The following is a 27071-nucleotide window of genomic DNA, read 5'->3' as shown; positions in this document are numbered from 1 at the left end:
ATTATCCTCTTTTGTTGTCTTTTTGTTGCAGTTTTCCCTTTTTGTTTCTTTTCTATGACTCACTTGAAGGCTTTCTTCTTTTGTCATAATGGTACTTTCAACTAAATCACTGGGGTTATGAAACTTGCTCCCCTTGTGAAGGGATAATTCCCACTTCTGACTTTACCTGTACTGCCTAAGAGAATAACATGTGCCGAACAAGTGCAACCTTTGTTGGTCTTTTAAGCCCAGGAGGTTGAAAAAGCAGGAGAAGAGAGCCTTGTATTTTCCTGCTTGATAATTACCTTGGACCCTCCTTGGATCCCAGCACTAAATCATTGGGTTGGCACCACTTCTTGCCACCAGTTGTCTGTATTGGCACAGATTTGCTGCTTCAGACTGATTGAGGAGCTTCTCTGGGGTTAGGTCTAAGAGGAAATCTACACATTTTTATATAGATCAGCAGTGGGCAAATTTAATTTTGCTCAGTTTCCACTAAAAATCTGATTTAGGCTGAAACAAGATGAGATGTTTCATCCCTGGAGGAATACATTTTACTAAGTTACAAAGTTGCAGTGATGCCTAGTATAACTGTTTGGTAGGTACTATAACAGCCTTGTATCTGATAAATATGTGGGTTTGTTGATAATAGTTCTGCTGGCAGTTTTCCATATGACATGGTACCAGAAGCTTTGCTTAGATGCATATGTATTAAGTCCACTGTATTGGCCTTCTCCCAGAAGTCTTATCACGGCATTATAATAAGTTAGTCTAATATGGTCGTCTTTGTTGAAATCCATGTTGTACTTTGTCCTACCTCCTGTTTGCTTTTATGTCCTTTTTTTTCTTTCCTTCAGTGTCTTTTCTAAAATTTCACGTTTTATTGAAATCAAGATAACAGGCCTGTAATTGCCTGTGTCATACTAACTCCTTTGTAAAAATAGGCACTGCAATTGCCTCCCGCTCCCCCCCCACCCCCCTCCCCTTTATAGATAGCTTATCTCTTGGACTTCATGGTCAGTTCCTTCAGTATTAGGACAGATATTATCCAGGTGCCCTATTGTGACATCAGTCTTAAGTTTTGCTTCTCTCTCTGATGTGGTAACTTCTATACCACGTTCTTGTCACCATGTGGTATGTCATCATTGTCCTCAGTTGCATCTTCATTCTGGTTAAAGACTGAAGCAAAGTATTTGTTTAGTTGTTGAGCCCTACACCTAAGTTATTCTAGATTTCCACTCTATCTTCAGCATATAGTGGCCTCATATCTTTTTTTTTTTCTTGGTTCTGTCTTTATTTATCCAACCAAAGAAACTTCTGTTAGTTTTAATATTTCTGCAAAGGCAAGAACAACTAAGCTTTTGGTCATTCTTACTCTGTTTTGAAATTTCCATTGCTTGTATGTTCTGCATAAACTTAATGGCCAGTTTTGAGGTATTTGTTCAACTGTGTAGATCTGTAGCCCTTCCCCACCAATTATTTCCTCTTGCTTGGGCATATAAACTCTTGATACTATTTGCCCCTTTGTCTTGAAATAGTTTCATGCCACTTTCATGGCCAGGGTCCTTAGATCTCAAATTCAGTGAGCCTCTTCATAACTAACTGTCTTAGTTTTTAATAATTATCTGTGCTGAAAGTTCTGGCCTCACTGAATGAAATAATCTAACTCCCCCATGTTCTGCTTTGGTGCTTTTGTACTCTTTACCTGCTAGCATGCCCCACAGAGGATTTTCTTTGAGTAGAACAGGAGGGAAGGTAAAATGATACTCAGAACCTCATTAGGAATTTCTGATTTTAATCCAGTCTGGTTTGAAAGCATTTTGGGTTTTCTGTATTTAACTGCTTGCTCCATTACAGACTTATGCAATTAAAAAAAAATAAAGGTCTACGTAGAAAGAACAGTCTGGACAACCTGATTTGCCATAGCAATTGCATGGAGACCAGCATAAAAACAAATATTTCCTGAAAATTTCTCAATGAGGGTAGAAGTAAAAAATAGGAGGTTTTTTTCAGATTATAGACTGATTTTTATCTTGGATACAAGAGGGCTTAATATACCTGTAAAATAATATTTATTTACATATTTATTTTATACATATTTCTTTTGAAAATGTTTGAATTGTAGCTATTTTGTATATCTTTTAAACTGTTTCTATTTGCAGGTATCTTGGCTTTTTAATCCAACAAGAAGTGAAATAACAAGTCTAGATAGTGGAAATATAGATGATATTTTGAGTAAGTACTCAAACTTTTTTTGTGTATGAGTCTACTCTAGTTTTTACCTGTGTGTATAATGTAGGATATCATGAATGTTGAGTGCTTTAAAGATATAATCGCTATATAAATAGAAGTGTTAAGTATTGAATCTTGATAAGTATTGGCTATCAAAATTGGTGATTTGAAATGTGAACTGAAAATTATCTTACTATAATTTAAATTCAAATTTGCCACAATTCAAAGTGGCAAATGAATTATCACAAAATCTCTGCCTTCCCAGACCCATGTGCATACATGCACGGAATTGCAGTTTCTTTCTGACTGAAGAGGTCAGGCCTGATTTTGTTTTTTCTGACAATGGAAGTCTTGTGAAATAGAAACATTGAAAGGTGTAGTGCTGAATCAGTCTTCTATCTGGGACTAGGGAAGTTCAAAATAGATGGAGTGATTATCACTATCTTGGACTCTTAAAGTCACAGTTAACACTTGCTGTACTGATCGGTGCCAAGTGTATGGTTTAGCTACCTGATAAACTCTTACAGACTACAGATTCTCCAAGAGGGTCCTGTTGTCATTGTATGAGTATCTGAGCAGAAAGATCTGGTCTTCGTAGTGTGTTTTCAGCATGCTCAAAAAATGGAGTCTTGTACAAATCCCCATATAAAAATAACTATATATATATATATATATATATATATATATATATATATATATATATATATATATATATATATATATATATATATATATACACGTGTGTGTGTGTGTGTGTGTGTGTGTACGCGTGGTTAGGACAGTAGGTCTCACTTCAGCTCAAAAAAGAAGATTGGCTTAAAGGACAGCTGGGAGAGGAAGAGGAACTTGCAGGGAGGTTAACATTGGAAGCCATGGAGGAGTAAGAGGTGGTGGAACTGAGTGTACTTGGACAAGGAGACTAGTACTGGGAGTGTGTACAAGCATGGATGGAGAAGATAGCAGGAATGAGAAATTGAGACTCTAGGGCCAATTGGGAGCCTGTAAGGAGAGTGTAGAATTGGAGGCCGGGAAGAATTTGACTAGGATGAGGAACAGAGGACAAAAGAATTACAGAAGCCAAACTGACAACAGTTTTGAAGACAGAAAAGCAAAGCAAATTTCTTACCCTCTCATTTGGCTACCCTGTAGCCCCTTCTGAGAAACCTAGCAGGATTCACAGAGATCAGCCTTCCTGCTCATTCCACTAGCCCTGGCAACTGGAGTCACTGAACCTCTAAATCCTGAGATCCAAAGACAATGATTGTATCCCAGGTAGACCGTAAAAAGTAGAACCAGGAAAGCCTCCAAGGCCAGCCTCCCCTCACTGGCATTTTTCTGATGCTGAGTCACCAGTATCCTTCAGAAATTTCTGGCCTACCTCTGGTGTGATAGGCCATTACTTTCCTCTGTAGCAAAAGTGTCTGAGTGGACTTCCTCATTTCAGGCAGACAGCAGTACCTTGGGACCCAACTCTTGTCAAGAGGTGGGAGGAAGGTCGTTGCCTTTTAAGTAGGCATATCTCAGTCCTCTGGCTGAATCATATCCAAAATTATATATAGATATAGATATATAGATATACAGCATAGCGTAATCTATAAAGCAATAACAGTAACATAAATAGATTCAGCATAACATTGGCTTTCCAGTGAGACCGCACATGCCACATCAGTACAGTGAAACACAGGAAAACATGATGGTGTAAACCACCAAAACACAACAGGGTTCATGACAAAGTGTGTGTCATTTTTTCAAGTTTGACCACAGCCTAGTATTGCTGCAAGTTACTTTAGTAGGTCAAGCATCAAAGGTCTATTCAGCACATCTAGTCTTCAATCCTACTAATTTTAAGTGTCAGTCTGTACAAGTTTGAAAAAAAACAACCTAAAAATGTAAACGCCAAAATTTTGGTAAAAAGGTTGCGGAGTTGAGAACTCAAAAGTTAGGAGATGCCAGTTTAAAGATGCTTGAATTCAGTACATTCTTGAGTTTTTGGCCATCTTTGTTGATACCCCTTTATGATACAGTCTTTGATTACATGGTGCCATAACTACCACTGCTGCAGGAGCCGGCCTCATTAAGTACATGGGAGGGATGGATGATACTTGGCGGATGGGTGAATATTGGTTTTCTACTTGTGGTTCAGTATGTGGTACCATTAGTTCAAAAGCTCTAAAGACAATTTTCCCTTGTGGTCTTTTTCTAGATATTTACTACTATTGTGTCTAAATGCTTCATGAACATTAATGCTCACAAACATCACTGTGAAATGAGGGGGAGGGGAGGGGAGGTGGTGTTACCTGAGGTCATATGGAAAAAAATGTCTTAAATTTAAATGAATTGGCAATTTGTATACACGCAAAGGGAGGGATTGAATTAAGCAGCCTTAATTTTGGCATTCCTGGGCTTCCAAACACTGAACTCTGACTTCTTAATGGGTTTTTTTCAGTGTTTTGTGAATAATAAAGATAATATTTATAGCATATTTAACTATACTTTCTGGTTTTGAGCACTTTTGATAGTATATCCAGGATCACTTTTGCCTGTTAGAGATGCAAAATGTTTTTTTCTTTTCTATTTTTATTTGTTGTAGCCTTAAAACTCTTTCAATGTCTAATTGTAGCTTGTTTATACTGTAAATACACTTGACAAAATAGCAGCTTTTATCTTTTTGTTTCTCCCTGTATTGGTTATATTTAACTTGAGACTTATTTTGTTAGAGTTCTTATACCCGCTAGATCAGGGGTGGGCAAAATGCGGCATGTGCAGCAAATGTGGCCCACCAGGCCATTCTATCTGGGCTGTGGGGCCCCTAAAAAATTTAGAAAATTAATATTTATCTGCCCCTGGCAGCCTGTTGTGCCACCCTTGATGGCTTGGTAAAACTCAGTAAGCAACGCTCTGCCCAAAATAATTGCCCACCCCTGTACTAGATCGTAGACTTTACTGTCTCTGAATACTTTGCTTCAGGTAATTTCACTTTAAAATTCTATAACAAAAACTTATAACATGACACTTTTTTTTTTTCCAGACAATGCAGATGTTGCTCTAGTTAATTTTTATGCAGATTGGTAAGTATTAGATGTTTTTGTTTCACATTAAAATCTCTGCATTTTGCAAATTGTTTGAAAAATTATGCAGTATTGCATATTTAATTAAAATGTTATGATTCTATGCTTTTCTGTTCTTAAAAACTCACAAAGTATATAGTATTTCTCAGAACATAATTTTACCAAATCATTCTACTAATAGTGAACGGTTTATAGTTATTGGAATAGTCGGCATAAGTGGTTAATCAGTTTTTCCATAATTACTACTTAACAGTTTTTCTCCTATCTAACCTTGTGGGATATGGTTGCAGTTTTTGAGGCTATTGTATCTGTGCTGTATAAAATCTTGCTACCACAAGACAAAAAGAGGTGGAGGGGTTGCGAGTTGCTCCACATTAACTTCCCGTGTACCTGCTGTTACTCTGAAGATTAGCTTTAATTTACTGCAGTCACTCTAGTCCTTTTTCATTCCTTTCTTTCTTGTGTTCCCCCACAAAAAAAATCAGTTAATTGTATTAGAAAGTCAAGTGTTGTGTTTAGCCTGGAAGAGTTGTTGAAATTACGACATCATAGAAGTTGAGATGAGAGAGGTTTTTAGGGGACAGTTTAAAAAAAATGTGATTTAAAAGCAGCCTTTCTAGATGACATTTTTCTCATTAACTAGAAAAAAAGCTGTAATTTCTGATGGAATTTATTTAAATACCATAGCCTAATTCTTTTTTTTTTTTTTAAGTAATTGCTCTAAACAGTAAAAAAAAATTCTGTTCTACTATAAAGAACATTACGAGTAAGGGAGAAATAGACTGACAGGGGAAATGGTGAACCCAACCACATGCATTAAGCCAAATGATGTTAAATATAGCAAATAATAAGATTGGTGGAAAAAATTATTTCCCATTAACTGTTTCAGCTTTAGTCAGTTTAGTCAGCCTTATTAACTGTAGTAGGTAAAAATTTTCAACTAATATTCATTTAATGGAAAAGTTCTCTTTATTGAACTTTACACAGTCTTGGTTCTGTAATTAAGGTTTTGAGAGTTTGCCAATATCTATTTGAAAGGTGGTCACATGATACATATTTTGACTGTATTACATGTTACCAGTGAAGCAGAAACATGACTTGCAGCACTACAATGCCACAAATCACTTTGAATCCAGAGTAAAGTTACCTCCTGGAAAAGTGTAGTTATTTGATTTGTGCTAATGTATCATATGTCCTTTGTCATCCTTAGGTAAGTATTACAATTATAGTGTGATTAATGTTTTACTCACCTCATAAATAGTAAGTGCTACGTGTACAGCCAATTTATGGTGCCATAAAATGGCAAACCAGCCATAAAGATGGTCCACAAAATGTTTTGTTGAACATCTTCTGTGGCTCCGTATGGTGCCATAAATTAAACGTGTAGCTGCTCTCATGCCAATGCTGACAACCAGCATGGGTCCTGAGATCAGGGACCTGGGATGTAGGTATGGGGGGTTTGGGGGTTTGTTTTTATTTAGAGATCCCTGGTCACAGGACTCTGGCCTCAGGGAACTTCTCCCCATCCCAGAGTCTCAGGATTTCTAAAAATCATACATGCAGCTGTGCTGTCCTAGCTCTGGCCAACAAATAGGGAGTCCCATTATCAGCTCCAGGGCTGATAATCAGTGGAATGTTGGACCCACCCTGTACAGCTTGGGGGTCTCCAATGGGACCCAATACTGGTGCTTGTTTTGACTATCAGTTGTTGGCCCTGGATAGCCTTGAGTTTGGAATCCATGGGGGTCAGCCCTTGATCCCAGACGGAAGCAGATCAAGGCGGCGGATGCAGGATTGGGCTGCGGAGCAGCTCCACAGTAGCACATTTGGGACTGAAGGAATTTTATGCTGTATCCCAAATATTGCACCTCCTGCCTAATGAATGGCTGGCATGGCATGAGGTGTAATGTTTGGGATGGGGCATAACATTTCTCCAATCCCAATCACATTGTTGTTTTAAAAACTGCCAGGGGCCTCTCTCTCATTCTGAATTTCCATTTCTTTAGTGTAGACAAGCTTCCCTGCCGCCTACTGGCCAGCCATTGTTATACTGCCCAATTTGAGCACCTACCTTGGGAGAACTGGTCATGTGTCTGTTCCTTACTGCACAGTAAAATGTAAAGTAAATTATTCTGTAGTAATTGTCAAGTGTCTTCACCCCTGCAGATCAAAAGTCTTTTGGCTTTTGACTTTTATAAAGTAAAATCAAGCAGCAAATGAAAAATTCTCATATATTTCGCATCTACGTAAGTAGAAAAGGCAAAAAATTAAAAGTTAAAAATATCCTTTACAAAGTACTCTTACTGGAGATTAATGCAATTGATTGCCAGTAATTTAGATTGTATTTATATTGATTTGGAAGACAGTGGTCCAGGCTTTATTGATAGCTTTATATATCATGAGGAGAAAGCTTTGTAATATTTTATGGCTAGATTAAAAAGTTACATTAGTTTAAATTAATCTGTTTAGTTGACTGTTACAAATATACCCTTCTGTCCACATAGGTAAAACAGTTTTTAAAACTGGTTATACTGAATTAGTTTGCAACTGTAAATTTCTTACAGCAAACTAAAATGATATGTCCATTTAAATCAGTGCAATTATCTATGCAAAAATTTGTACTGGTTTAAATAAATTGTTTTAAAATTATACTTTTTGTTAAAATGGTGCAAACCTTTTTAAATATAGTCTTGTGGCACAGAATTATGTTGCTGGGGCTTTTTAAAAAAAAATAAATTCCCTGGCCTTAATTGATATAGCTGTTGCATTAAGTTGTTACATAAGCAGGTTTTCCCAAGTATAATTCTCTCTAGTTGCAAACATCAGTTAATTGATGTGCAAGCCAACCTATTAAATAGGTACTTTGTGTCAGTCTTTCATCAGTCACACGGGATGCCCATGCCTGCTATGGGACAGGGAAATCTGGGTGAGGGGGATCCCCTACCTTCCATCAATGCTGACCTCATGAAGGAACACCTTGAGAAGCTGGATACCTTCAAGTCAGCTGGCCCTGACAACCTGCACCCCAGGGTACTCAAGGAGCTGGCGAGCGTCATAGCCCAGCCCCTGGCACGGATCTTTGAAAACTCCTGGCGCTCTGGTGTAGTGCCCGAAGACTGGAAGAAGGCCAATGTGGTGCCGATCTTCAAGAAAGGGAGGAGAGTGGATCCGGCTAACTACAGGCCCATTAGCCTGACTTCTATCCTGGGGAAGATCTTAGAAAAGTTTATTAAGGAGGCCATCCTTGAGGGACTGGCCCAGGCTAACATCCTAAGGGACAGCCAGCATGGGTTTGTTGCGGGTAGGTCTTGTTTGACCAATCTCATTTCCTTCTATGACCAGGTGACCTATCACCTGGACAAGGGAGAAGAGATTGATGTCATATATCTTGACTTCAGAAAAGCTTTTGATCTGGTATCCCATGATCACCTCTTGGCCAAACTGCCCAGTTGTGGCTTTGGCTCCACCACGATCCGCTGGCTGGGAAATTGGCTTCGTGGTCAGACCCAGAGGGTTGTGATTGATGGCAGTCACTCATCGTGGTGCCCTGTGACCAGTGGGGTCCCTCAAGGCTCTGTCCTGGGACCCATACTGTTCAACGTCTTCATTAACGATGTGGACATTGGAGTCAGGAGTGGACTGGCCAAGTTCGCCGATGACACCAAACTTTGGGGCAAAGCATCCACGCCAGAAGATAGGCGGGTGATCCAGGCTGACCTGGACAAGCTCAGCAAATGGGCAGACGAGAACCTCATGGTGTTTAACACCGAAAAATGCAAGGTTCTCCACCTTGGGAGGAAAAACCTGCAGCACCCTTATAGGCTCGGCAGTGCTACACTACAGAAGAAAAAGACTTGGGGGTCATCATTGACCACAAGATGAACATGAGCCTGCAATGCGATGCTGCGGCTAGTAAAGCGACCAAAATGCTGGCGTGCATCCATAGATGCTTCTCGAGCAAATCCCGGGACGTCATTCTCCCCTTGTACTCGGCCTTAGTGAGGCCGCAGCTGGAGTACTGCGTCCAGTTTTGGGCTCCACAATTCAAAAAGGATGTGGAGAAGCTTGAGAGAGTCCAGAGGAGAGCCACGCGCATGATCAGAGGTCAGGAAAACAGATCTTACGATGACAGGCTGAGCGCCATGGGACTCTTTAGCCTGGAAAAGCGCAGGCTCGGGTGATCTGATGGCCACCTTTAAGTTTATCAGGGGTGACCACCAGGATGTGGGGGAACATCTGTTCACCAGAGTGCCCCATGGGATGACGAGGTCGAACGGTCACAAACTCCTGCAAGACCGTTTCAGGTTGGACATAAGGAAGAATTTCTTTACTGTCCGAGCCCCCAAGGTCTGGAACAGTCTGCCAGTGGAGGTGGTTCAAGCCCCTACATTGAACACCTTCAAGAGTAAATTGGATGCTTATCTTGCTGGGATCCTATGACCCCAGCTGACTTCCTGCCCTTTGGGCAGGGGGCTGGACTCGATGATCTCCCGAGGTCCCTTCCAGCCCTAATGTCTATGAAATCTATGAAATCTGTAGGAGGGAAGGCGGGAATATTTTACTCTAGAGTATAGGGAGGAATCCTATTTTAAACCTATAACCATTGCTATGGAATTCCTCTGTCGCATTATTTTACTCCTGCAGGTATAGCTTTAAAATGCATTTATGCTTTTAAAATTCATATCCTACTTAAGTGGAATTAATTTAAAAAGGAATAGTCATCCTAACTAACTCCATATATACACATTTCAGGAACAACTCCAAAGGAGGCAAGCCCTGAAGGATGTAGATTCTTCCCTAAAATAACTGAGGCTTGATCATTTTGCTGACATTTTGTGGCCAGTAGGCACATCTACACAAGATGCTAAATGCACAGTAGACTAATTCTACTGCACATCAGTGTGTCACAGTGAAAGCCATGCCAAGACACTAATGCACAGTAGAGTTAGTCTACTGTGCATTAGCATCACTTAACAGGCGTGCACCAGCACTACTGTGCAGTAGCTCCAGTTACTGCGCATTGAGTTTACCTGTTACTAGTATTAGGTACTAAACTCAATGAACAGTAACTACATTGCATTAATGAACATGTAGACCTTCATGCCTTTTGGAATGAAGGAATGAAGGCAGTAGGGACTCTAACTGCTGCCAAGAGGCAGCTATGCTGGTAAAGCTCTTGTGTAGTTAGGCCAACAGAAAAAGTTCATTTGCTTGAATATTTTATTCCATTCAGGGAACAGTTCTAAGGTGTACTAAGTTGTACTTTTGCCAGTATAAACTGCATCTCCATTAGTGATGTTGGTTGTTACAGTACTAACAGCCTAGCTAGGTTGTCAAACGTATGTATCTCTTAAGATGGAAACAGATGTTGTCTGTGGAGTGTGACCAGCTGTGCTGCAATATGTCACGGCACAGCTGATTGCGCTCCATGGACATCTACAGATGTGACCAGTTGCTGTGCTCCAACTTGAGGCATAGGGGAATATAGTGCATGGGATTTTCCCACATGAATCTGCAATCCCATAGGGCAGGGGTTTTCAGCCTTTTTGGATCAGTGTGGCTGCTGGACGTGGGGGTGGGGAGTGCATGGCCAAATGTGGGGCGGCAGCAGCTGCTGCCTGCGAACTTCCCCCACCCCCTGTGTCCAGCTGGCTGGCTGGCACTCTATCCCCCCCCTGCCCCTGCATACTCCCTAGGGCCTTCTCAAGTACCCCCTGCCATAGGGGTTCCCTGCTCCCTGCTTGCAGACACTTGGGGGAATCCCTCTGCTGAGGATTTCCCTGCTTGCAGATACATGCATGGGGGAAATGCTCTGTAGATGTTGGTGCTCTTTTCTGGCAGCAGAGCAAAAAAGTGTGGCCACCAAATGTGGAGGGGGGACCTCCCTTGGAAGTTCATCTCATCTGAACTAGTAGGTACATGCTGGTGAAATTTCCCTAGCATGTATGTATATTGCTGATGCACAGGGCAAGTTTTTGCAATTGGGAAACCCCTGCTTGCAGACATATGCCCTGTGTTGGTGTGAAATCCTGACTTTCTCTGCTTACCCAGATGCATCCCTGGTGATCCCTGGGATGTACAGGACCCGGCCTGTCAAGCCCGTGGAACCCTGGGACCCAGCTTCAGGCTACCTGTGCTGTCCTGCCATAAATAGACAGACAGCCACAGAAAAATGGCCTAGTTTATTACTACCTTCTGTTGTGGCTGCAAATTTGGGTATTTGTGGCACAATGGAAAGTATGAAAGTCTGTTTACTTTAACTTTGTGCTGCCATAACATGTTTTATGGTGACACAAAGGTGACCCTTGTTTCCACCCACAGGGTACAAACAGATGTCACATTTTCCCTAAGATAAATGGTTTTATCCTGGGACAAAATGCAATCATTCAGATGCCCATGTCTGTTGTCCTGGGATAAATCCTCAAAAAGGTCATAAGATAAGTGCTAATAGTTTATCACAGGATATCACAAAGTGCATCTGAATGATTGTCCTGGGATTATATCATTGAATCAATGGTAGAAAAGCAGCAGTGCATTCAGCTTCTCACTAAACCCTGGTTAGAAGGGTGATTATGTATACATACCAGTCTGGGGATATTTCTGTTCTAAGCCAAACACAGGCACAACTTGTCTAGGGACAAAAGCAACACCTATTTCTAGCCTTAAATTTAGGGAAGGCCTCTCCTTTTTTTTTTTTTTTAAAGTTTGAATGTAGAAAAGCCCTAAGCTTTCATTCTGATTACTTTTATAATAATAAAATGATACATGAATCCAAAGTTCTGCAGCATGTCAAAAATACAAGGTGCAGAAACAACAGAAGATAAACTGAATTTATTTTCAAAGTAAGTAAGTTTATTGTATTTAAGTTCATTTTAATCTTCAATGAAAGTCACTTCCTAGGAACCAAGGCTTTTAGAGACTTATGCCATCGCTCCAGCCTTTTTATTTGGCAAAGGTCCAAAGTACAAATTCAAAGTCTGACATGACCTCAAGAAAAGATCTGTGGGGTTCTCCCTTGTTTTGCTGCTATATCTGTAATCTTCAGGTTTGAAATTTAAGTTTTGCAATACAGTATGACCTCATAAATCCAGATATCAAAAATCTGGAATTATCAAAAATCTGGCTCCCCCCCCCCCCCCCCCCCCCCCAGGACTCCTCATAAATGTGTTAATTTTTAATTGCAGAATTAATGTTGACCTCCATCCCCTCCCATTTTAGCTGTGGATTATGAGTCTCAAATGATCCAAATAACTTATGCTTTTAAAAGATTTCACTAGAATACTATGTGAGAAGGCATCCTTGTGACTTTCTGTGCACAACTTGCTTTCTAAAGTTTAAAATAGGTCAACAATATTTAAATTGGATAGAAGAACATAATACCACTTAACTTGTCTTTCTTGTAGAATTCAGTTTTTTTTTCGGTTGACTATTCTAATTGCCCTTCAAACAGGGTCTCACAAACATTTATTGATGTAGTTACAACTACATAATCTAGTGGTGGGCAAGATCCAGCCTGCCAGTTGATTGGATCTGGCCCATGGCTGCACCCATGGCACTCTGCATGTGGCTGAGCCCTGCCTGGGGGAGCCTGTGCTGCACTTATGTTTGTGTCCATCCCATGCCCGTCAGACAGCACCATCCTGGCCATTGCACGCAGCTTTCCGGCAGGGCTGCTGCCACAGCTGCCCAGGTACTGCTCAGCTCCCCTTCCTCCTCCTGCACCGCTCCTGGTAGCAAGTAATGTAGGCAAGCCATGAGGATGCATGCCAGGCAATAGATGTGCAGCCAGGGCAGGGGAAGCTGCAGCTAGGCAGTTGCTGCCCCAGGACGCAGTGCTCCAGCTCCCAGCCATCTTGCACCACTTTGCCCACCTAGCTTCCCCACGTTACCTGCTGCCTGGAGTGGCACAGCAGGGTCAGGAGAAGGAGGAAGAGCTGCTGGAGGTGAGGAGTAACTGCTGTAGGCATGGGGAGCTAAGCAGTACCTGAGTGGCTGCAGCAGCAGCCCTGCAAGGAAGCTGTGTATGCTGGCTGGGGCCAGGGTTGGACTCTGGTGAGGCAGGGTGGGAGTGCATTGCGGGCTGCCCTGGGTGGGAGCGGATGTGGCTCGGCCCCATGTGGAACACTGCTGGGGTAGCCATGAGCCAGACCGGGGGGGGCGAGGGCCGGCACCACCAGGGTGAGTTTTTTGCTGCACATGCCCCCTGACCCCTCCCTCCTCCCTCCCCCAGCTGGCTTCTGGGACCTAGCAATGGGCAGCCCCACACGCATACCCCCTATACCCATCCACCCACACACACATAATATATGAGTAAGACTTTATTTTGAGCTATTATGCAATTGCTTCTATATACACTACTAAAAAGACCAAACAAATTGGAACAAAAAATATTTTTGAAATAGAATTAAAATGAAAGTCATAATAGATGTTTGATTTGTTTTTTGTCTATAATTTGTTAAAATTATATTTTCTGAAAGATTGTGTGGCTGTTGACAGCTCACCAAAACTCATTAAATGGCCCTCCAGCCAAAATAATTGCCTACCCTCGAGATATAATCCCTGAAATCAGTGGTTCTTGCAGGTTTTTTAGACTCAAAGCCTCTTCCATAACTTTTGTGACTTTAGAAGTACCCTGTTTAAAAAAAACTCCATTATTATAGTGCTTACCTGCTTGAAGGGGTGTGGGAAAAGAGTAGGTGCAGTTGGCAGGGCCTGTACTGCAGTGAGCGCAGGGAGGAGGAGCAGGTGCAAGGGAAGAGCCTGCACTTCTCACTTCTCTGGATCCTGTTCTTATTTTCCTTGCATCACTGCTTTTAAATAGAATGTTTTGTTCTTTTCTTTGAAAGGGTAGAAATGTTACTAAGTCACCAGTAAAAATGTCTAAAAGCTGTAGATATTTTTGGTATTAGAATTTTGTTCATTTGACTCCCAATAGGTGTCGCTTCAGCCAAATGTTGCATCCTATCTTTGAGGAAGCTTCCAATGTCATTAAAGAAGACTATCCAGATAAGAATCAAGTGGTATTTGCCAGAGTAGACTGTGATCAGCACTGTAAGTAAATGGTAGTTTATCTCTATTGCTTTTATTTAGATTGCTTATCAACAAATGGTTGACTTGCTTCTGGAAATACAAGATGAGCACTACAGTATTTTTGTTGCTTTTGTTCCAATAATGTAAAACAAAGCAGAAAACTGTTAATTCAGCAAGAGGCAAAACATAAGGAATGGCTATTGCCCCAGTTGAGAGACTAAAGGACCATAAAATTCGGTTGTTATTTTCTTATTGTAAATTTGCATTTCTTCCTTGGAGCATCAGCAGTTTAGGGTTTGAATTGCAGCATTCTAAGCACCTACTATGAGTGTGTAGTGCTGCTAAACTGTCGAGGAACTGAGGGCTTACAGCGTTGGAAATGTGCTTGCCACATTTTAGAGCAGGAGTGGGCAATTATTTGGGCTGGAGGGCCACTTAAGCAGTTTCAGTGAGTTCTTGAGGGCTGGGTGGGGGGTGGGGCATGGTGGCAACTTGTCCTCTGCCCCCTGTCACAGATGTGCACACTGTGGTGGGGAGGAGGGTGAGGACAGGAAGATGCCAATTGATCTTATCCAGCCCTGGGCCTGTCTGTCCTGCACCAACTAGTGGAAATAAGGCTGGGACCCCCACAGGTAGGGCACACTTGGCTTGTTGGATAAGACATGGCTGCAGGTGAGTGGAGAGACCCTGCTCATCTTCCAATTTTATCCAGCGCCCCTGACAATGAGGATAAGCGAATGAGCCAGGGTGCCTGGGCAGTGTGGCCAAGTCCAGCAGTGGCAGCAGAGATGCTGGCAGTGACAGTAAGAAGGAGTCGCCACCACGGGGGCTGCTGGGAAGCCAAGTCTGGCCATGTGGCCTTGCAGACTCCCAGGTGTGCCCAAGAGGGACACAAGGATAGGAACAGACTGTACTCTGTGCCAACCAGCACTTATGTGCCCAGAGCTCCCTGGGCCTGGGCAGGGCAGGGCCAAGGGACCTTCCAGACAGAATTACTTGATGGGCTGGATGTCTTAAAGGATACAGCATCTTGCTGCTTATGGGCATAAGGATTATTCCATTTGTTGGATCTAAGAGTAATTTTAATTTTTTTAATGCAGTCATTAAAAATCCTGATGCTGCATAGCTCAAGGTAAAAGAATATTTGTGTGTTTAACCTGTATAAGCAAATATTTATCTCTGAGATGCCAGTATTTCTGAGTTTCTTATTGTTTTTTGACAATTAATATCTTGTCTCATGGTATGAACTAGAACCTTCTTCCCCCTATCCCCCTTTTAAGTGACTTTTTGGCTTCAGAAGTTCTTTCCTTGTCCTTGCTTGTAGATTTACCAGGAAATAAATACATTTTTAGTAACTTCCACTGAGATACCATTATTTGTGCTCTCTTTATTTGGAGTATTCATACTTGATGTCCCAACAGTTAAGAACACAACACAGGTGTGTTTGAATGATATCTCGGCCATGAAAATTATGTTTCAAGAAGGTTGTATTAGCTTGGTGTATGAAATATAAAATAAGATGATTCATCAACCTGTCATGTGTGGACAAACAGACTTGATTATTGTCCTCTGCAGAGATATCTGTAAGGCTAATTCATAATCACAGAAAACCTTGAAAATTATTCCTGGATTGAATCCTTGAATCACTGGGAGTTGGGATCTATGTTTGATTGTCCTTAGCTTTAAAAGCGAAATGACACTATTTCCCTAATGGCTCTGGACAGCTTTGAAGCATTCATCTCGCTTTTCTTATCAGAATGGAGGTGATGTATTGATGCACTGCAGTACAAAGTTAGAGTGTAGACCATTCCTGATGGAAGAACTAATTTGGGTAAACAACTGTGAAAACCTTTTGTTCCTTTGAGCAGTGTTCTTTTTGTGGCTTTAAATGCCCATGTGCAACAGGTATTTTCTGCAGTTGCATATAGCAGGGGTTGGTGGCATATGACTCACAAGCTGAATCCAGCCCATGGAGCCATCAAATATAGCCTGGAGTTGGGGAGCTTCTGCAGCATTCAGCAGCTTTGTCCATGACATGGCTGGGCACACCTGGGAGTTTTGCCAGTGCTATACCTGGGCAGCAAGGAGAAGCAGCAGCAGTGGCTAGGTCCTAGTCCCAGCCCAGTGCAGACCTGGGCTGGGTCATTCTGGCTTGCTGCCAGAAAGATGTTGCAGACCCATGAGTTATAGCACTTCCTAATCAGCAGTAGAAATGCAACTGGTATAATTCTTCCCACAGGGTACATCTTTCTTTACTTGCACAAAGCCAGCATGCTTTGTTTAGTCTCACAGATCATGCCGTAGGTGCAACAGAAAAACATTTTCCTGTTAAGTGTCTTTTGTCTGTAACAGCCTTTCTAGAGTCAGAACGTAATAATATAATTTAGGTCTGGATTGATGATTTCTCTTGCCGTGTCTATTCTCCAAGTATTCTTGGAGCTCTTCCTCTAAAGCACCAAATAGTTTAGAGTATTACAATGTGTGCCTAGTTGTCCTAAGAAAGCACATAATATGAAGTGACTGCTTGATGTAGTAATGCTAAGAAGGTACTAGTATCATTGTACAGGATGTTTGAAAGATCCTGTTTAAAATATTTTATATAGGTCAACAAATTATCAAAAAGATTAAGAAAAAACTGAAGTTCAAAGAAGGGTCAGTAAAATGCAGAAGAGAATGGAGACCCTGTCTTATGAAAGAAAATGCAAGGAGCTTGCCTTGTTTAGTTTAGCAAGATAGAGCTTGAGAGGATATATAATCACTCTACCAAGTATATATGCAGGGTGAATATTATGGATGGTGAAGAGCTTCTTAGGCTGAAAAGCAGTACTGGTGAAATGTCAAGTGGCTACAAACTGAGCATGGATACATTTTAACTGGAAATGTGAGGATTATTTCTAATCACAGTAATGAAGTTTTGGAGTGGCCATCCAAGCAAAGTGATGGGGGAATGGCACCTGAGTTGTTTTAAGATTGAACTGGAAATGTTTATCAAGAAGATGGTATGCTGTGTCAGAGTTCTGGCTTGCAGATCAGTGTGTGGAGTCATCTATTTGTGATCCCCAGATTAACTTTGTCACAATTTTTATACAATAGAAGGCATCTGGTAATCCCAAATTTCAGGGCTTTTTCTGGTTGCCTAGGAAAGTAAGGACTAGGAAATATTTTTTTTTTTCTTTCCATACTGGCTTTAGGGAAAGAGCTTGTTTTCTTCTGGGGCAGCTAAGTCTAGGGTTTTTTGGTGAGGATGCATTGATATTCCTGCTGGTCCTTTAGTAATCCCAAGGGTCCTACTTTAGAGTATCTTGCTTTGCTCCTGCTTCAGCAATCCCTTGAGGTCGAGGATGATTGTCTTCCATGACTGCCTTTTATCTATGTGCCTGAAGATGGCTGATGAGGCCTATCTAGGATTGACAGAATCTACTGCAGCTTAGACATATGTTTCTGTTTGGGGCAGGTGGTGTTGGATTCTGTATTTGGTCTGCGACATGCTGCTTCTGCCGTTCCTGGTTTTCCACCTTCTGGTGTGGTTATGAGGTTTCAAAGTACAGAGATCCCTGCAGCAGACTCTCTCTCCATTTGGGGCGGTCCTGAGCAACAGTCTACCATGAGCTGACATCAGTGCTGAATTTTTTTTAGGTTCGCCTTATGGACATCCTTGAAGTGCTTTCTCTGCCCTTCTCTTTGAGTATATGCCTTGGCTGAGCTGGGAGAATAAAACTTTCTTCGGGAGTCTGGAGTCAGACATCTGGATTATGTGGCTGGACAAACAAAAGTTGATGTTGGGTGATTATCACCTTAAAACTTGTGGTGCTTGTTTGCAGGAGGACACTAACATTAGTGCATCTGTCTTTCCACTGGATTTGGAGGATCTTCTGCAGGCAGCACTGATTGTACTTCTCCAACAGTTTTACATGTCTCCTGTACATTGTTCATGTCTCAGCTCTGTACAGCAAGGTGGGGATCATGTCTGCTTGATAAACCATGAGCTTGGTTTTGAATCTGATGCCATGATCTTCAAACACCTGTTTCTTCAGGCATCCAAAAACTGCACTTATACATTTGAGGTGATGTTGGATTTCTTCATTGACATCAGCCTTCTGCTAGAGATGACTTCTGAGGTACAGAAAGTACTCAACAGTCTCCACAGTCTCACCTTGGATCTGGATTACTGGAGCTGGGCACTGTTAATTAGGAGCTTGTTGTGGAGGAGGACCGTAGTCTTCTGAATGTTAAGTATCGGTCCCATTTTCTTGCATGCCTCGATAAAGATGTCAACGATTGCCTGAAGGTCGGTAGTTTAGTTTCACTCTTGCTGGAAGCTTTGTTGGTGGTCAGATATAGCATTGTGGCAAGGAATACTGAGAAGAGTGTTGCAGCGATGATGCAGCCTTCTTAATTTCCATTTTAATGTCAAGGAATCTGTGATAAATCCATCACTGAGAACCATTGCTTGCATACTGTCATGAAGCAGGCAGAGAATGGTGACAAGTTTTGGTGGGCATCTATACTTCAGAAGGATCTTCCACAACACATTTCAGCTGGCAGAGTCGAAAGCTTTCATGAGGTTAAATAAGGCCATGTAGAGAGGCTTATGTCATTCCTAGCATTTCTCTTGTAGCTGGCGAGCTGTGAAGATCATGTCAGTTGTGCCTCTTGATGCCCTAAACCCACACTGAGATTCTGGAAGGAGCTCTTCAGCAAGTGGTTCAAGAGGGTTCTCACAGTGATTTTTTCCTGTGGTGGACAGCAAGGCAATTCGTCTGTAGCTTCCAGTCAGACTTGTCTCCTTTCTTGAAGGCTGTCACAGTCATGGCATCCCTGAGATTATCTGGGATTTCTTCATCATCCCAGATCCTTAAGATAAGGGTGTTGAAGCTGTGGTGTGAGCTCCTCTCTACCCTGTTTGAAATTTTCACCAGGGATTCCATTTGCTCCAGATGCCTTGTTAATCTGCTTGATGGCTTTCCTCACTTTGTCAAGGGTTGGAAGGATTCCAAGATCATCACTGGCTGGGTGTTGTGGGATAGAGTTGAGAGCACTTGCATCAACAGCAAAGTCTTGATTTGAGAAGGAAGGTCTTCAAAACACTCCTTCCATTGGGCATTAAGAATCTCCCCTTTCCTTGATCAGGTCTCCTTCATCCTTAGGTCTTAAGGGGTTTGGTCACTGAGTGCTCACACCATAGATGGCTTTGTTGGCACTGAAGAAACCGTGCATATTGTGGACGTCAGTGAGATGTTGAATCTCCTTAGACTTGTCTTTCCACCATTTGTTCTTCATATCATACATCTTCTTTTGGACCTCTGCCTTGGCTTGTTGGAGGGTCAGTTTCTTTTGCTTGTAGTTGGTATCATTTTGTAAAGCACAAAAGGCCTTGTGCTTGTGGTCGAACAGCTCTTGGGTCTTCCAGTTGTTCTCATCAAACCAGTCTTGATGTTTCCTGGTAGAGAATCCAAGTGTCTCTTCACATGTGCTGATCATGCTGGCCTTGAGTGCATCACACATGCTGCTCACATTCTCCTGTTGTTGTTGATTGCAAGTCACCAGTTTTTTGTTGAGTCACCAGTGGAAGAGGTCTTGCTTGCTTGGGTCCTTGAGTCCTTCAGCGTTAATCCTCTGTTGGCATTGCTTCTGCTACAGCCACCATTTGGGAGCCAGTTTGAGAAACCTAACCAAGTGGATGAGTCAGTGATCAGTCCAGCAGTCATCAGCTTCTAACATAGTTTGGGTGATGTGGACATCTTTGTGATCCCAGGCATGGGTGATGATATAGTCAATCAGGTGCCAAAGCTTAGATTCTGTGTCTTGCTTTGATGTCTTGTGCTTTTTTTCTGGAGGAACAGGGTGTTGGTGATGGTGAGTCCATGTCCACACATTTGGTCAAGAGGAGGATATCATTGGAGTTGACGTTCCGTACTCCTCCCTTGCCTGTTGTTCTGTTCCAGAGGTTAAGAGTCTCTTCCAACTCTGGTGCTGAAATCATTGAGAAGAATAAGACTGCCTCCTTCTGGAACATCAGAAAGGACTCGGTCAAGATGGGCCTAGAAGTCCTCCTTGGTTTCATCAGCAGCGCCAAGAGTTGGGGTATATGTGCTGATCACAGTGGCACATTGGCTCCCCAACGGTTTAAGATGGAGAGTCATGAGGCGCTCATTAATTCTGATAGTGAACTCATTAATTTGGCTTATGAGTTCATTCTTAATGGCAAAACCAACCAGTCAACACAGCCCAGGTGAAGTCCTGTGCTGGAAGGGAGGAAGCACCTGTGAAGGAGCAGCTGATTGCTTAATTGATAAGTCATTAGCCTGCTCCCTCTTTTCCTCTTAGGCCATAGGTACTGGTCCCACTCATCCTTCCTCAGTCCTCCCTCCCTCCCTCCTACCTGCTCTGCTGTCTTCTGATATCTGCTGGAGCACTGTGTGGCTTCCCTTCCCTTCCAGTCTGTGACCACCCCAAGCTAAAGGATTCCGTTATCACTGCACTTATTGGTTAAACAATTAATTGTTAACCTTTCACATCCCTATGAGAACCCAACTTTTTTAAACCTAATTTTGGTTACCGGTTATCTTTGATCAGTACGCTTTAGTTAGTAAACCATCTTGTTGGCTGACAAGATTTATTTGGCTACATGGCTTATAGGGTTTTGGCACTTAAAAGTTAGTCTTGAAGAGAGGTGGAGGCAGCAACATCTGTCCTTAAAGTAACCTTACCACTTTTGATAATAAACCATTATAGAGGGACTTACATTTCAGCCCTAGCATTTCAGTTTTCTATACTTATCTTTTGTCTCAGGTTGGCAACTTTAAAGTAGCTGAACAATTTCAGGAGAAACTTTTTTAAAGCATTTTGGAGAAAAAATAGGTAGCTTTTACTAATAACTACTTTTTTAGATGCATCTTGATTTGACACTTTTGCAATATAAAGTAGAAACATATAATTTGGTGGAGGAGATGGTCCTGGGATGAAAAGTGCCTTTTGAAATGTCCATAACAATGTAACCCTCTGAAAAATTCCTGTCTACCTTCCTGTTCTTTGAGTTTTAGGCTCATTGCCTAATCTCTTAACATGCCAACTGTATGATATGAAGTATTCTACTAACCTCTGTTAACCTCCTACTGAGGCTATGATATGATTGAACAAAGCAAGAGATCTGGACGGAGGGAAGATGATGATGTAGCAGTGCTGCTCTCCTTAGTTTAAGGCAGTGGTACTCCACTTATGGCTATGTTCTGGATTCAGCTCCTGAAGTGACTGGATCTGGTCTGCAGCATGTGGGAGATCAGCAGCAAGCAGCTTGAACTGGTGCCTCCCCTTCCCTGCCCTGCAGCTGTGCCACTGATCCCCTCTGAAGCCCTCCCTGCATTCTCCTTCTCCCCTCCCTGATAGCTGGCACTGCTTACTTTCTTCCTCCCAGTCTCTCTCTTCCTCTCCTCTAGTCAGGTGATGCATACTACAAGTAAGCCTTCTCCCTCCCCCCTGTCTGACATTAGCAGCCACCTGCCTCCCCTTTATCTTCTAACTTCTCCCCTCTCCCCTGCTGCAGGTGATTAGTGGGCCCTGCAAGCACCCTGCCTAGCACTCTAAAAGGTTAGTTTCTATACTGATCTAAGGAAAGGTATCTTGGGTTGCATGATGAGAAGAGTATGGTTTCTTGTCTCTGCTTCTTCCACTAGATGGTATTTAATTCTGTTCCCTTGACAGCACTTTTTACTAAACCAAAGCCTCACATCCCTAGCTAAGATAAACCATGTAGCACTCTCTCCATTTTACAGCTTGCATAAGGGCAGTTCTGCTAAAGCCAAACCAAAATTCTAGTCTCTCAAGGCAAAGCTAAGGCTCATCTACTGAATGATATGGCCATTCAGGATGAGTATGGCATATCTCTATACTAGGCTGTTGTCTGTATTAATAAAATGAAACTTGCTTCTGGAACCAAGAAGAGAACTAGGAAGTCCTGATTTCCGTTATTCCTCTGTGTCTAATAACCAATAGCAAACTGTATTTCATGAGGAACTTTTCAATTACAGTATTCCCTAACATCTGAATGTGTAATCTCAAAAGCATGTTAATTTTTAGTGTGTATGCTGTTTACTACTATATTAAAGGAATAACCAAATTAATGATCTGCCATGATTCACCTGATAGGCTGTAAGTAGTTATGCTAGAGTCCTTAGAACAGGGGTGGGCAAAATGCAGCTTGCAGACTGGAAGACTAGCTTGGGTGGCTGCAATCTGGCCTGTGGGGCCCCTAAAAATTTTTAAAAATTAATATTTATGTGTCCCTGGCTACCTGTCATATGGCCCTCAATAGCTTGCCAAAACTCAGTAAGCGGCCCTCTGCCCGAAATAATTGCCCGCCCCACCTTTAAAGTTTATAGTGGAAATCTTACTATAGCCCTTTCATACAGTTGTAGACTTACTCTTACACATTAGTGTAGAACACTTACGATTGTTTTAATGTTTATTAACCTCTATAGTATAAAAAGTTACTGGCTAGTATTTCCATTTGGATTAACTATTTTCATATCTATATTTTTATGCGACTTCAGGTTTTGTAGCATAATTAGTCAAGGTGTATGTTCTAAAAGTGGTGAATTGTTTACATTGCAAGCTGTTTCTTTCCACCCGAAAACAAATCTCTTTTAGGGAAACCAAGTAGCTGCTTTCAGACTATTCTAAGCAACATTCATAATGGTCATCTGGGCATAGATACCTTTCACTTGATGCGCTAGTATTCAGACACTGCAGGTCCCAGCAGTTTGCACCAGCCTCAGAGACAAGATAAATTAAAGAGAATTATTGATGCTCTGCAAAACATCTGATGCTTACAGACAAACTTTGCTCTCTCAGCCAAATACAAAGAAGTTCTTTTGAAGGCTGATATTTAGTGTCTCAAATGCGATTAAAACAAGTAGTAAACTTTTAACAATATATTCAAACTTTGTGTCTATTACTTTTAAATTTATTTGAGGACGTTATAAAAATATCAGCTGAAATATGCATTCATCCTTCAGCCTGTCTTTTCATTGTTAATTAAGTGTATGCATTCATATTTTAATGCTTCCACTCAAATGGCCAAAATCACCCTTTGCAGGAAGAAGTGAGCAGTGTTTGCTATTTAAACTAAGTTTTACAGGAGAAATAATAAATATTCTAATACAAAGGTAATGGAACAGCCAGGATTTCATTTTTACTGGGAGACACAACACACATTCTTCCACTACAAAGTGTATGATTTCCAGGCAGATAGTTTAAGAGACTGGAAAAGATACGATTGATCTTACATGAAGAATCAAAATACGTATCCATTAAAGCCCCAAGTTCAAAGCAATTAAATGAAGCAACCCTGGATTTAGGTACAAGAAGTCATGTCCTCTTCAAACCAGAAGGCGGCATGTCAGGGCACCAGAGAGTTGAACTCCGTTTGATGTTGTAAATAGGATCATAGTGTCAGTAAGTCATAAGAACATAGGTGAAACCATTATCAGATTTAGTAAAGATTATACTGCTAGCCCCACTAAGTCTAGATTTTAGTTTCAGGTTTATGCCAGTCTCATTGCATCTTTTGTCCAACTGTAAACAATATAGGTACAAACTTCCTACCACCACTAACAAAGTTAGTTTGTTTGATGCAGCATGAGAACATATATCACCTGTCACTCCAGAGCAAGCCCCCAACAGCCTGGTATGTATGAGTATGGAGAAGGAGAAGTAGGTGACAGTTGTCATTTAGAAGCTAACAGTCATTGATTACCTCTGGGATATCAATCAATTCAATTTAGTATAGGCAGTTCCATAGCCAGATCAGTTCTCTGGGGAAGGTGTGCTGTACCATACAGAAAATGCTAGTACTGGGCTTCCTTGATTTCTCTAGCTCTTAAGAACATGAGATTTGTCCAAACGGTGTTTCTAAGTTGCATCAGGGCCATGTTCATATACCATGGTCAGTGTACTCTGTGTTCAGAATATCAACTGCAGGGATTGCTTCATTGTGCTGCGGGGTGTCATAGAACCACTGAGAGAGATGCGCTTACCTGGCAAACTGGATGGCTGGGCAAGGTCCACAATACCAGAGTCTTCAGATACAGCCTGGTTCCCCTGATGATATGGGGAACATTTTGCCTGTGGCTTTCCCAACTTAAAGGTGCGCACGGGACTCATCTGTCCACTCCTCCAGTTGCTCATGAAGCCTTATGCCAGATGCTTAGATTCCAGAAAGGAGATTTGCAACTATTAGGTGTGTAGTTGCCAAGTGACTGTGAGAAATACATTTTTGGGTGTCTTCAGACATTGTGGAGGATGCTGTGTTGCATCTGGATGCTAATGAGCATACTTGACGTGGATGGTCATTTTGGCCTTCATCCTGCATGTCTGCAAGAGCAGAGAGTAAGACCTTCCTTGAAGCCTGGGAAGCAGAAACCCAGAGTGTCACTGGTTAGTACCAGGCACCAAAGACCAAGCTTCTTGATTACTGCAGCCAAAGATTGAGCCATACTCATTCACCAGGCCTTCCCTCACTACTTCTAGTGATAATGGGCCGCAGAGTTGGAAGAGCACACCACCATCTAACACCAAAAAAATGCAGGCAGCAGCTCATTGTCATCTTTTTAAACTAAAATAAGTTATTAAATATTTTAAACATTCAGATTCTGTGCGATTTGCTCTTAGAACTGACAACGTACTATGTAGTCCCAGGCTCTTTAGCCTTGAAAAGCGCAGGCTCAGGGGTGACCTGATGGTCACCTATAAGTTTATCAGGGGTAACCACAAGTTTCTGAGGGGAACGTTTGTTCACCAGAGAGCGCTAAGGGATGATGAGGTCGAATGGTTATAAACTACTGCAAGATCGTTTCAGGCTGGATGTAAGGAAGAATTTCTTTACTGTCCGAGCCCCCAAGGTCTGGAACAGCCTGCCATCGGAGGTGGTTCAAGCGCCTACATTGAACACCTGCAAGACCAAATTGGATGCTTACCTTGCTGGGATCCTATGACCCCAGCTAACTTCCTGCCGTTTGGGCAGGGGGCTGGACTCAATCTTCCGAGGTCCCTTCCAGCCCTAATGTCTACGAAATCTATGAAATCCTATTTGAAATCTCTGGGTTTGTCTTGTGAATCATATTTGCATGCCTAACAGTGCTAACGTTGCACGGCACCCTATGGCATTCTTGAAAAGATCTCAAGGTACCCTAGGGTTCCATGGCACTCAAGAATTGCATCCAGTGGACATCCCACTTACCTGTGCTCCCATCATGCTTCAGGAGATGGTTCCTGCCTCATAAGCTTACTTCTTGAATGGGCACTGTGAGTAATGAGTGCTCCCAGGAACAAGAGAACTTGCCATTCAACATTTTGGCAAAGCTGCATGATTTTTTTTTCTGAGGTGGTATGACTGACTTTCCTGTTCAGGGCTTTATTTCAATATGGATTATATAGACTTCTTTCAAGAATGAGGAGACCAGTTCACCTGGCACATTCTGGGATGGACTGGTGCATTTGTCGAGACCTGCTTCCCAAGGGAACCTCAGCATCTGCATTGTGAAGTTGCTCTCTTCCAAAGCATGTCCGCTGTGCTGTTCTAGAGAAAATGTATCCTCCTATTCCAGTGAAGACCACGTGGGAATGCTTGCATCAGAACTTAGGTCCTTATCACTGGCACTTCTGAAGCACCTCCTTGTACCTGCCTGTATACTGCCCTCCTCAAGGTACAGTCCACAAACTTTCCCCAGGATATTTGAAAGTGTAACAATGAGATGATTAGATTGACTGTCAGCTGCTGTCATATGCTGCCAAGCAATGCCATTCTATAGCTCAGTGAGCACCAACATTTTTGGTAGGTATGTCACAAATTAGGCCCCCACTTCTACTCCCCTAAGTGCCACTCCAATCCCTTTCCCCTACCTGATTTGCTGCTCTGCTTTCTGCTCCGAGCTCTGTGCTCCCTAACTAATATTTCTGCTTTGTTTTCTGCTTCCTGCCCTATTTGCAGCTGTGCTGCCTGTCCCATTCCTGATCTGCCACGTGTCCCATGCCAGAGGTTGGTCTTCCCTGCATCAATTCATTGTCACTTCCCTTTGTTAAAGAGGAGGTGACTGCCTGGGAAATGGTTCAGGAGGGGTTCAGCCATTCTCCACTACTCTTCTGGCTGCGTGAGAGATATGCAATGGTTAGCATCTCTGGAGAGAGAGAAGTTGCCAGGAAAACTGCAGGTGGGGGAAGGAAGACATTCAGCTTTTATCCTTCTTTATCAGTAGCTCTACATGTTTTTTGTACTTGGGAGGTAGTTTTCCTTTGCGCATGTTCTTTTTTTTAACTGAATCACAATATCTTTTAAAACTGAGCTGTACTCATTTTAAATTCTCATATGTAACTATTGAAATGTCTGTGTAGGGAAAGTTAGAGCCCCGCATGTTGAATAATAAATATCTAGTATTTTTTATAAAGAAGGTACAGCCTGTGACTTGTGTATCTCTTAACTGTCATGATATGTAATGTTTTAAAAGCTGATTCTATTAACAGTGGAAAACCTGTGTGTTTACTGTGTGAGCAAAGCATAGTGATGGCTTACTACCTACTCCAGAATTTTATCAGTTGGACCTGCTAAAGGGCTCCTTTTCTTGCTTTCTGTAGTCATTAGCAGGACTGTAAACACTCTTTCTGATATGCCTTCTAAGAGCTGCTATTTTTCCCAGTCTAGATAGCAAGCCACAATTTCTTTCCCAAAAATAATTTGACTTTATTTCCTATGAATGGAGACAGAAATGA

General features: G+C 42.0%; 1 protein-coding gene across 2 annotated transcripts in view; it reads left to right on the top strand.

The window, feature by feature from the left end:
- ERP44 (endoplasmic reticulum protein 44) overlaps nt 1-27071 on the top strand; it is a 109647-nt gene that overhangs the window by 35651 nt on the left and 46925 nt on the right. Inside the window, exons 2-4 of one of the 2 annotated variants that reach the window (XM_090049452.1) lie at nt 2142-2214; nt 5240-5279; nt 14215-14330. In XM_090049452.1, coding sequence (XP_089905578.1) covers nt 2142-2214; nt 5240-5279; nt 14215-14330 — 229 coding nt within the window. The remainder of the gene's footprint in view (nt 1-2141; nt 2215-5239; nt 5280-14214; nt 14331-27071) is intronic. The other variant, XM_090049453.1, reaches the window with a different exon arrangement.

The sequence above is a fragment of the Crocodylus siamensis genome, chromosome 5 (genome assembly GCF_052110815.1).
Source record: "Crocodylus siamensis isolate JL-2025a chromosome 5, ASM5211081v1, whole genome shotgun sequence".
NCBI lineage: Eukaryota > Metazoa > Chordata > Crocodylia > Crocodylidae > Crocodylus > Crocodylus siamensis.
The sequence above is the reverse complement of the archived record's forward strand: the minus strand, read 5'-3'. Positions and strand labels throughout refer to the sequence as shown.